We start from the raw sequence: 12,687 nt of genomic DNA, 5'->3' as shown, positions 1-12,687 counted from the left end.
TCCCCACTTCCCAAAGCTCGACTAGCTTCCCTAATCAACATGCACGTTATCTTATTGTGATGTATTTAATGCTTGTCCAACTGTTAGAATGTAAGCCTAGCGAAGGCAGGACTATGTCTGTCTGTTTTCCATTGTGTCTTCAAGGCCTGGTCCAAAGGAGAAACAGTCAGTATTTATGTTGTGAATGTTGAAGGTCATTTCAAGGGTGTCAGGAGGCTTTCACATTTTGAACATCCTTTCCTAAATAAAATCAATTGATGACTCCTCCTCCTCCTCAAAAAAAAAAAATAAAATAAAATAAAATAAAAAGAAAGGAAAAGAAAAAAGAAACAACTGACAAAAATCCTCTGTACTTATTCAATAATGATTCAATCCTTTGGCTTTGGCTTAACACTCCTTATCTCATTAAAATGCAAATATACCCCCAAAATACAATACCTTAATGGAATTAGTCATTATACTTTGCCCTGAATGATGTCATCAACTCTTAATAGAAGGGAGAGGAGAAGCATTACTATTTATTTCGTGCATCCCATGGACCAGAAATTTTTCACACCTGAAGCTCTAGAAACGCCCAAAGCTTAGAGAGATTCGGGAATCAGCCCAAGGTAGCAGAGCTGGTAAACTGATGAACAGATTTAAACTGACATCTAACTAAGCCTGTGCTCTCTCAACTCCAGCCTGAGTTTGGAGGGGAGAAAAAGCACAAAAAGAAGGGAAGTAACACAGAGAAGGCAGGCCTGCGCCTCAGAAGACAAAATGTCACCTTTTCCATTTGACCCAGGAGGGTGCTGGAGGCTGGGACTGCAGTTGGTGTATTATTGGCAATAACATCCTCCTAGGTGCTCATCTTCTGTTCTATGTCATGTCCAACCCATTAGCAAATCCTGTTGGCTTTGCCTTCAAAACATATCAGTACTTGGACCACCTCTTGGTGCCTTCACTGCCCACTCCCCAACCACATGCTTTTCACTGGATCTCTGCAATTGTCTTCCAGCTGCTTTCCCTGCTTCTGCCATTGTACCCCTCGCCCCAGGGTCAGATCACTTCCACCTCTGCTCAAAACCCTCCAGAGCTCCCATCAGCCCATTTTCCTTTGGGCTTCATTTACAGTCCACGCCCCCTTCCCCAGCTCCAGCCTTCTGGCCCCACTGCCGTTGCCCTAATACTCCTTGAATCTGTCTTCCCTGGGCCTGGGGTGCCAGCCTCCACATATCCACAGGCCTGCTCCCTGGCGTCCTTCAGATGCCACGCCTTCAGGGGGACTTTCCTGGACCGGCACTATTTACAACTCCCCGGACCTCTCTTCCCCATTTCCTGGAATACACTATTGTCCCTTCCTGCTTTATTTGTCCCTTAGCACTCGGCTCCACCTGCGGCACCCTGTTCGCTCCACTTAGTTGCTGGCTGTTTCTCCCGTCCAGAGTGCATTCTGCTTGAGAGTGAGGACTCCTCTCTGTCTGGGTCGTATATCAGCATCTAGAACAACACCTGGCATGTGGTAGCTGTTCAGTAACTATTCAGTTGGATGAATGGAGGATTATGAGAAATCAATTTGAGAAATAGGGTGATGCTCTACTTTGGGATATCATAATTCCTTCAAGTCAAAGTGTGACGTGCAGGCTATAGTAGGCATTGCTGTGGGGGTTGGGGGCTCTAATCCAACACAAATTACAAATCATATCAATGGCGCAATCCTATTATAGGCCTGCGTATGTACACTGACATGTACTTACTTAATAAATATTTGTTGAATGAATGAATAGGGAAACGTAAGCTTTTACCTGAACCAAAGACAAACAGATGCCAATGATTAAAAAGGCCAAATTTTGTTGTGTTATGCACGAAGTTTAGACATTTGCGAAGTGGAGGCACAGGAAGCACGGAATTATTTTGCTCATACAAACATTATAACGGGGCAGGGGAGTGTAGCAGAAAGCGCATAGCTTGCAGTCGAAGGACTTCAGGGAACCCTACGTGCCGACTTGGAGACTGCAGATCTCTGGGCTTCCCAGTGTTTTCCCGTCTCAGGGGGTGATAGTGACCTAACAGGTTGTTTTAAAGCTTCATTCACCACCTTTCTCAAAGTCCTTCCTCAGATTTTCCCAATAGATTCCTGGGTTCTACCCCAGACTCAGTGAATAAGACTACCGGAGGAGGGGTGCAGCCAGGAACCTGCAATGTAAACAAGCATTCCCAGAGCCCTCGGGCCTGTGCTAGGAGATGGGCACCATCCTGCTCCTCTGGGACAGCAGTGTCAGCATCACCTGGGAGCACGTTAGAAATGCAAAGTCTCAGGTCCCACCCCAGACCCTGTCAACAAGGTCCCTAAGTAATCCCCACTTTGAAAAGCACTGCTCTATCACACGGATTAAATCGACTTTCAGAGCCCCCCAGTCCTTTTCTCCAACCTCCTTAAACGATCCTCCTAAAAAAACTTTTAGCCCCGGAACAAGCCTTTCATTTCACAATAAGGGACAGGCGTAAGGTGCCGCGTTCTGCCTGGACAGAGGTCCAGGGGGAGGTTTCCACAGGTGGATCAAGCAAACCTTTCACCAATAACGGTGCTTGGGTGAGCGACGGGGGAACAAAAGGGCAGAATAGGACTGAGCATTGAACAAGGAAGAGATTGCTCTTGAGGGAGAAGCAGGAGGAAAAGAGTGACCTGGCACAGAAACTGGGTCCAGCCCTACCACACCTGGGGGTGTTCGTGCTGTGTTCGTGCTACGGGGGACTCGGCTTCTGAGTAGACAGTTTGGTGAGGTTTGCTTTTTTCCCTAGTGGACTTCCAACGGGATTTATCGCTGGTGTCTGGAGTTTTGTTAACCTTGGGCAAAGTCAGAGACATTGCTGCTCGTGGCTAAAATGGCCCCTTCAATGAAGTAATCACACATATTTACGTATTTGTATATATGGATATATATTTTAAAAGCATACTTGAAATTTTAAAGTATGGTTTCCATTTAACTATGCCATAGAACAAGAACCAACACACTAAATAGAAAGTTACTCAAATAGATAAAGAACACACACAGCAAAATCTCTTCTTTTAGTAAAATAATAATTTTAACAACCAAGATGGGAAACTATTTCCTAGGTACCCACTGTAGACAGAGAATCACCTCTGTAAAGGAGAACCAACCGAAGATGTTTCTGATGCTCAGGTCAGCATTACTTACGGACAGAGTTCTAGTTTTAATACACCAGGATAATCGATGTTTAATGAAGGCTTTGATAGACAGTGAAGACACCCTTTTACAAAACGAATAGCAACTCCCATCCTCCCCAGAGTTTCTCTTCTTCAGGGACCTAGATTTTCACATATTACATTTGCCTAAAGGAAGACACACCTCATTAGGGGCTGGCCTGGAAAAGCCATTTTGCGTGGCTTCTCTTCCTCCCACGTTGATCATCTGTCCTTTTTATGCCCCTTTCTCTCCTGAAAGCCTGCAGAAATTGATTTTAGCCAAGCAGGCAAGATGAAACCCAGTTACCACCCACCGTAGCCTTGCGACTACACCCCTTCCAGCCTGTGTGAGAGGGGCTCAGGGGAGGGTGGTTCACATTACCTGCCAGGTACTCGATGACGGCCGCCATGTACACGGGAGCACCCACGCTGATCCGGTACTTGAACGTTCCTTTCTTCAGGTAACGCATCAGCCTCCCCACTGGGAAGATGACACCTGCCCTGGCTGAACGGGACAGCTTGGACATTTTCTTCTTCCCACTCCGGCCCGACATCTTGCCTCAGTTTCCCTCTCAGCTTGCTGACACAGTGGCCTCCCGGCACTAATGCAGTACTGAAAAGGAAAGAAGACAGGGTGAGGAAGTGCGGCTGGCAAACATCTTGGGACAGTGGTATGGCCCTGGTGCACCGTGTGAAAGCCTCAGAGCCCTGTGGAGGCAGCTGAGACCTGGCTGCCACCGTAGGGTGCTGCAGGCAAGGCGCTGGCGTGGGGTCTTTGCAGGCCATCGGCAGGCCTACCCACAAATTTCTCCTCACCCCATCAAGCCAGCCCAATCTCAATAGGAGAGGCCAAAGAAACTGTCAGTAGAGAGAGAAGTCATGGTTCTGTAGTCAGCTGAACAATGGCTTCCAAAGATGTCCACTTCATCATCCCCAGAACCATCTGTGAATGTGTCAGCTTATAGGACAAAAGGGTTTTGGCAGATGTAATTAAATTCAGGATCCTGAGATGGAGAGATTATCCAGGATTATCTGGGTGGGTCTAATATAATTGCAAAGGTCCTTATAAGGAGGAGGAGATCAGAGTAGTAATATGACTACTGTGTTTCCACGAAAATAAGACCCGGTCTTATATTAAAGTTTGCTCCAAAAGACACATTAGGGCTTATGTTTAGGGGATGTCCTCCTGAAAAATCATGCTAGGGCTTATTTTCCGGTTAGGTCTCATTTTTGGGGAAACACAGTAAAGGAAATGAACACTCCCTTGAGAATCTCCTGAAGGTACCAGCCCTGCCGACATCTTCATTTTAGCCCAGTGAAACTGATTGTGGACGTCTGACCTCCAGATTATAAGAAAATAAATTTGTGTTGTTTCTTTAAATTTATTTTAAGTGTGTTTTTCCAGGACCTATCAGCTCCAAGTCAAGTAATTGTTTCAATCTAGTTGTGGAGGGCACAGCTCACAGTGGCCCATGTGGGGATTGAACTGGTAACCTTGTTGTTAAAAGCGCCAATCTCTAACAAACTGAGCTAACCTGCTGCCCAATTTGTATTGTTTTAAGCCACTACATTTGCGGGTAATCTGTTATAGCAGCAACAAGAAAAACTAACATGATTCCTCTTTTCTCTGATTTGCTTCTTCCTGTTTTAATACATAGTACTTTGTTACTATGGCCATGCCTATTATGATAGGACAGCTCACAGCTGACGTGCATTTCTCAAATGGAAACACTTTTCTAAATTTCCAATAATGTAGCATTCTTAAAAACAGAAACATGCTAGAAGAGGCAGTTTTATTGACTCGCGAGTTTTCCCCGAAAATAAGACCTAACCAACCGGAAAAACAAGCCCTAACATCCTTTTTCAGGATGACATCCCCTGAACATAAGCCCAAATGCGTCTTTTGGAGCAAGAATTAATCTAAGACCCGGTTTTATTTTCGGGAAAACACGATATGCTAATGCACAGTAACCAAATATAGCAAATAAAAAGCCAGAATGCAACCCAAGCTTCTGCTCCTTGGAATGTGGAATTCAGGTTGATGTGGGTGAGAAAGTTCAGAATCAGCATGAAGAGGTGACCTCAAAACAGTGCACTGAGAGGCATGTATATAAGTCATTGTTATTTCAAGAAGCTATCTTCTGTGTGAAGATAAAATAATTACATGCTTCTGAAAAAGTCTCTGAAAGGCTAAAACTAATTCAGAGAATTGTAACAGAGCTTAACAATTGGCTGAGGGAGTAGTGTGTTGGTTGAGGGAATATTGTGACCAAAAAATGGAATATAATTCAGAACAAATGAAAGCAAAGGACAAAGGACAAACAAGCAGGACCAAAGAAAAGGAACCAGAAAATTTCTAGGAACTGTGTTAATGAATCAAGATTCTCTCTGCCCCAAAGGCAACAGTGGTCATTTCATTTGTGGATGGAAAATGAGAAAGTAAAAAATAAGCTGAAATTTGTTCTACCTGTTGAGGCAGCCATCTCAAATTTTGGCTAGATCAGCTTATCAACACACAAAATGGCAACGAAAGGCCTAAGAAAGTGGCTAAAATAAAGGGATGATGGAAGACAGTGCTAAATGAATGTATGACTAATATGAAAGATACAAAACTGGGATTTATTTACTCTGGATGGAAGAATGAACACAGAGTTCAATTTTCCAAAGTATCTGCTTATTATGACTGAGGAGTTTTATATAAAACTATGGAATTAGCAACAAACCCTGTTCTCAAGACTCCTATTCCCAAGGTGAAGGAAGTGAGTTGTAAGCATTGTATGACATACTTCACATACATTGTTTCGTTTTCTCTTTTCTTTTTCTTCCTTCCTTCCTTCCTTCCTTCTTTCCTTCCTTCCTTCCTTCCTTCCTTCCTTCCTTCCTTCCTTCCTTCCTTCCTTCCTTCCTGTTTCTCTCTCTCTCTCTCTTCTTTCTTTCATTCTTTCTTCTTCTTTCCCTTCCTCCTTTCCTTCCTTCCTTCCTTTCTTCTTTAAGGAGGGCACAGCTCACAGTGGCCCATGCAGGGATCGAACCTGCAACCTTGGTGTTATTAGCACCACACTCTATCCAACTGAGCTAACTGGCCATCCCACATACGTTAATTTTAAATGCTTATACATACTTACTATGCTCCCATCTTATGTATTGTTTTGCCACCAAGAGATCTAGGTATACGAGTACATCAAAGTTAAGAACAAGCAAAGATGAGCAAATAGCCTTAGATACGATCTCTTTCACAGTAAGGCACAGGGATAAAACAATATCACTGTTTTCAGAACTTCACCATTTTCTGTGTTTCCACTGTCTGAGGCTGCTAACTCTCACAAATCTACTTACAGATGTCCTTTCTTGGAGGAAGCAAGCAACTGCATATTAGGATTATAACCATCAATTTACTATGTTCAGGAAACGTAGATCAGTTATCAGCAAACGTCCTGAGTCCCTGTTTTTGGTCATCACTGTCTCAGGGTGCAGGGGACACATAAAGGACTGTGAAATGGCTCTTGTCCTTGGAGATAGCTACACAGCACATGGTTTGCTAGCTGGTGGTGGTGTTCAAAATGGAGGTGGCTCCTGGTATAGTGGAAAGAGCCCAGAACCGGGAACAGGAAGGCCTGGGCATGGTCCCATTTCTATGGAACTAGCTATGTGAGCCCTGAGTGCCACTGGTGTGGGACTCATGGGTGAAACAGGGAAGGGACTAATTGATCCTGAAGGTCCTTCTGGTCTTCAACACTCCAACTTTTTCAACTTTCAAACCGTTCTGGAAAAGAAGTTTAGTCTCTTTAAGAAATGAGTTCTGAACGTAATCAATAATGTTGTAAAGATTTTATAGAGTATCCGAAGGACACGTGTCCCATTTGGGAGACCACCTCAGGGAAGATGTAGATGCCTGATCACTGCACTGTACACCTGAAGCTGAACAAGAATGAATGCCAACTATAATTCTCTCTCTATATGTACATATATGTATGTATATACTTACAAGAAGCGGAGTACAGCATTAGGAACAGAGACAGTGGAAATGTAATGGCTGTGTGCGATGTCAGAGGGATAGTGGATGGGGGGAGGGGGGTCCACACAGTGTGAGGGATATAAAAGATGAACGTCTAAGTATTACTTTGTCTTGTGCACCTGAAACTAATAAAAAAAATAAATGAGTTCTAAAGCGTTAATAGCCTGTGCAGGTTCATAAAATATATTAGTATTGGTGACTCCACTAAGCCAATTATGTGCTTTTTTCAATTACTGGTACGTGGAGGAAGGGGGGCAGATTAGTAAGTCTGGTTGCCAAGGAAACCACCTAAAAAACCCACAAGAAGGTGGACATGCCCTGTGGATACGATGCATACTAGATGGTCATGACTTCTACTAACAGAGAGAACCATGTGCAGAGTACAAATGACATAAGGGCAGGACCCCTCATTCCCTTTCCCCATTTTTCTTAAATGCAAATAGCCAGAAAATGAGTAGATGTACAGGATAGAGCTACATAGAGACTTTACCAGTGTTAGCCAACAGGAGTCACAAATCTCAAAAACTGGACATTTGGACCGGCAGTAGAAGAAAAACAGTAGCTGCAGGGCATTAATGCCTAAAACACTCATGAAGGTAATAAAATAGTCAAGTAAGAAAAACCCGGGTTAGATCCCATAGAGAAACATACTAGCTGAATATTGTAAAATGTAGTGATCACCCCAAACACAGTATTTTATAACAAGGCTTTATTTTTTGGCTTCAAGACTTACCTCTAGGTTAGAACGTCAGACAAAGCTGAAGGTGCAGCTCCATTTGTGACTATTGTATGGGCTTTACTAGGACTTTGTTACCTGAGTAGCCCATCATATCAGGCACTGTGTTGAATTTAAGCAGTTGGCACCTAACTCTTGGGTGCCAGGGGCTGGGAGACCCCTGTAAATTGTAAGAACCAGAAAACATCCGGAATCCCTAGGGAAGCAAGGAGAAGGCCTGATGGGAGCTCACGTATCCCACCCACTGGAACTCATAGATAGAAGTGCTGCCTCTCACCTCCTGGAACCATTTGAGTGAAGACCCTGTCCTCTCTAGACCACCACGCTTCCTAGTCTGTGCTGGACTCTGCCTGGAGTTTAAGAAATTATAACCCCTGACTCCCTTCTTTCCCAGGCCACCCTTGCCCCTGACTGTCCATTCTTGGAAAGTCAGGAGATAAAAACTTGGATGGGTTTTTATCTACTTCTGTGAAAGTGAATCTGTGAAGAGCTTCTCATACAAGGAGAAAAGAACTATTACAATGTGAAATGTGTTTCCATCAAACTAATATTTAAACATTTACATTTATTTACCTTCTGCTCTAAAACAAATTTTGTTCTAATTAAGCAAGCTTAAGGACTCTAGTACATTATGTTTGTTTACATGTTTGAAGAAAGGATATGATCTTCAAGTGTTTACAGACACGATGTGGGGGCTCTGTGGAGGTCACAAGGCCATGCTTAGGTGGCCCTATCTTTCAGGCAGCTCTGGGGTGCTTAAGAGGAATTGGGACCCAGATCAGATACAACCTACATCTGCAATATACCTGTCCTTTCACATATGAAGGGCCACGAATTACCAAGGTATGAAGTCTTGTAATTATTTGCAAAGTGAGTGGGAGAGTTTTAAGCATGTTAACAGTGGGGGACAGGAAAATAAAACTCAAAACTCAGGGAAGAAGTGGGGAGAAGGCAGGCTGCCTGTTCATTCCATTTCACCTCCAGGAGCAGAGCAGTTGGAACCACAAAATTAGCTTTGTGTGTCTGGGGAAGAGGGTGTATTCCGGCTCCATTATTTTAGGATGTATTTCTACGATTGCATTTTAAGTCCATAAAGACACTGAGGAGTTTGAGTTTACAGAGATCACAATATTATATGACTGAGTCAGCCTATGCACTGACTGAGACATAGGCAATAAACTCACACCAGCCTATTCAAATAACTACTGGATTTCATTGAGCTTGTGACCTTTTTTTTTTAAAGAAAGGTTCTATGCGACAATTTTTTTTAACTTTTATTTATTTGTGTTTTTCCAGGACCCATCAGCTCCAAGTCAAGTAGTTGTTTCAATCTAGTTGTGGAGGGTGCAGCTCACAGTGGCCCGAACAGTAACCTTGCTGTTAAGAGCACTTCGCTCTAACCAACTGAGCTTACTGAGCGCCCCTATGATCTTTTTTTAAACATGTTACTGTCTCCAGAAATCAGTATTCATCTGACAATCTATGACATCATAGATTCAGTGTAGTTATGGAGCACTTATTTATTTTTAATAATTTTTTACTTTTCAATTACAGTTGACATACAATATTACGTTAGTTTCAGCTGAACAACATAGTGATTAGACATTTATATAACTTACAAGGTGATCACCCCGATATATCTAGTACCCATCTGACACCACACACAGTTATTACATTATTGACAGATTCCTTATGCTGTACTTTACATCCCCATGACTATTTTGTGACTACCAATTTGTCCTTCTTAATCCCTCCTCCCCTTTTACCCATTCCCCCAGCTCCCCTCCCGTCTATGAGTTTGTTTCTGTTTTGCTTGTTCATTTATTTTGTTCTTTAGCTTCCATATATATGTGAAATCATACAGCATTTGTCTTTCCTTTACTCCATTTAGCACGTTACCCTCTAGGTCCATCCATGTTGTTGCAGACGGCAAGACTTCATTCTTTTTTATGGCTGAGTAACATTCCATTGTGTATATGTACCACCTCCTCTTTATCCAGTCATCCATTGATGAACACCCAGGCTGCCTCCACATCTTGGCCACTGTAAACAATGCTGCAGTGAACATATGGCTGCACATGTCCTTTTGAAGTAGTGTTTTGGGATTCTTCAAATACCCAGAAGTGGGATTAATGGGTCCTTCTTTGTCTCGTGATTGCCTTTGTTTTAAAGTCTATTTTGTCTGGAATAAGTATTGGTACCCCAGATTGTCTGTCTGTTTCCATTTTCCTGAAATATCTTTTCCATCCCTTTACTTTCAGTCTGTGCGTCTTTTGATCTGAAGTGAGTCTCCTGTAAGTAGCATATGTAAAGGTTTTTTTCTTATCCATTCAGCTATGTTTTTGATTGGAGCATTTAATCCACTTACATTGAAAGCAATTGTGCATAGATATGTAGTTATTGCCATTTTATTATTCCTATTTTTGATGTTTTTAAATTCTTCTTAAATAAGTCCCTTTAACAATTCTTGTCACACTGGTTTGGTGGTGATGAACTTCTTTAGCTTTTTCTTGCCTCAGAAGGTCTTTATCTGCCCTTCTCTTCTGAATGATAGCTTTTCCATGTAGAATAATCTTGGTTATAGGTCCCTGCTTTTCATCACTGAATATTTTGTGCCAGTCCTTTCTGGCCTGCAAAGTTCCTGTTGAAAAATCAGCCGATAGTCCTATGGGAACTTACAGTAACTGCTTCTCTCTTGCTGCTTTTAAGATTCTCTGTCTTTGACCTTTGGCATTTTAATTATGAGGTGTCTTGGTGTGGGCTTCTTGGGCTTGTATGTCTATTTCCTTCCCCAGGTTGGGGAAGTTTTATGTCATCATTTCTTCAAATACATTTTTAATTCCTATGCTCTCTTCTCCATCTGGTACCCCTATGATGCGAATGTTGGTACACTTGATATTATCCCAGAGGCCCCTTTACCTCTCATTTTTTTGGATTCTTTTTTCTTTTTGCTGTTCTGATGGAGTGTTTTCTGCTACCTTATTTTCCAAATCACTGATTTGATCCTCTGTTTCATCTAATCTACTGTTGATTCCCTCTAATGTATTCTTCATTTCAGTTATTGCGTTCTTCATTTCTAACTGGTTCTTTTTTATGGTTCCTATCTCCAGTTTTATGTTTCCTATCCCTTAGTTGAAGTTCTCACTGAGATGATTGAGCATCCTTATAACCAGTGTTTTGAATTCTGCATTCTGGTAGATTGCTCGTCTTCATTTTGTTTAGTTCTTTTGGTTAGTTCTTTGTTCTGTTCTTTTATTTGAGATATGTTTTTTTGTCTCCCAATTTTGGCTGCCCCCCTGTATTTCTATGTGTTAGGTAGAGCTGCTAAGTCTCTTAGACTTGGTCCAGTGGACTTAATTAGTCATAGGTCCTGTGGGGCCCAGTGGTACAGTCTCCTTGGACACCTGAGCCGGGTGCTACAGGGGTATTCCTTGTGTGGGTTCTGCCTGCCCTCCTGTTGTAGTTGAGCCTTGGTTGCTATTTGCACATCAGTGGGAAGGATTGATCCTCAGGCTGATTGGTTGTGAAGACTTGCCGTGACTACAGTGGAGGAGTTGTTGTGCAGCAGGATTCACTTTAGTGGAGCTCTGGTGCTTGCCCAGTCTGGCCTTTGGGTGTGTCATTTGTGGAGGTGGTAGATGGTGCACTGGTGAGTTCTGAAGCTGGGCAATGGGTGTGTTGGTTCTGGGGCCTCTTGAGAGGGGCTCTGTTGCAGGCCAAGGTCAGCTGCTGCCTGTGTCCTGACCAGGGCCACTTGGTATGAGCAGCAAAGTGATCTGAAGATGTTTGCTGCTTGTGTTGGCCTTAGAGGTGCTTGGGAGAGGCTAAGCTGTGAACTGAGGCCAGCTGCCATGAATGCCAGGCTTGGGGCTGCTTAGCAAGAGATATGGGGTATGCCAAGGCCAGATGCTGTTTGTTTGGGGTTTGTGAACCTTTTAAAGATATTAGGAAAGTCCACAGCATAAGCCAAAATAGGCCACTTGTATGGAAAAGCTACTGGAAGCATCCTGGATGGACCCACAAGTTGGGTGGGACAAGGTCTCAAGGAATCACAAGGGCTGGGTGAATGGTGTTAGCTAGGTTGATGGCAACTCAGATACAGCACCTGCCTGCACCTGCACGCTGGGTGTAGGGAGGGCTCAACAAAGGAACAACGACTTCTGCCAGCACTTTTGTCTGGGAGAAAGCTGTCCCTTCGGCCCTTGTCCTGCAGCCAGACAATTCATTTCTTCCCCATATGTCCCTGGAGCATTTTGAGATGTTGCCCCAGCCCTGGAGCCCAGAACAGGTGAGTCTGTCAGCGAGTAAGTCCATGCACAAGCCAGTTAAGCCTCTGTCTCACTCAGCCACAATCTCTGCTGGTCTTCACAACCAGAAGTTATGGGGACTTCTCTTTCCGGCACTGGAGCCCTGGGCTGTGGATTCTGGTGTGGGGCTGGGACCCCTGGCTCTTCAGTGGGGACCTCTGCAACTGAGATATCCCTCTTGATTTTTATCCACCACCATGTGGATGTGGGACAGCTTGCTCCATGTCTCCGTCCCTCCTACCAGTCTCCACATAGCTTCTTTTATATGTCCTTAGTTATAGGACTTGTGTTCATCTAGACTTCAGGTGATTCTCAATGATGGTTGTTCTGTAGTTTGGTTGTAATTTTGATGTGGTCATGAGAGGATGCAAGCAAAGCATTTATCTATTCCATCATCTTCACCAGAACCTTAGAGCATTTATTATTCAACAAGGAACGATAT

General features: G+C 43.4%; 1 protein-coding gene across 1 annotated transcript in view; it reads right to left on the bottom strand.

Moving 5' to 3' along the window:
- MACROH2A2 (macroH2A.2 histone) overlaps positions 1-12,687 on the bottom strand; it is a 58,967-nt gene that overhangs the window by 31,501 nt on the left and 14,779 nt on the right. The window contains exon 2 of the mRNA XM_081074252.1: positions 3,570-3,800. Coding sequence (XP_080930378.1) covers positions 3,570-3,741 — 172 coding nt within the window. The 5' untranslated portion in view covers positions 3,742-3,800. The remainder of the gene's footprint in view (positions 1-3,569; positions 3,801-12,687) is intronic.

This window comes from Rhinolophus hipposideros, assembly GCF_964194185.1.
Source record: "Rhinolophus hipposideros genome assembly, chromosome: 15".
NCBI lineage: Eukaryota > Metazoa > Chordata > Mammalia > Chiroptera > Rhinolophidae > Rhinolophus > Rhinolophus hipposideros.
The sequence above is the reverse complement of the archived record's forward strand: the minus strand, read 5'-3'. Positions and strand labels throughout refer to the sequence as shown.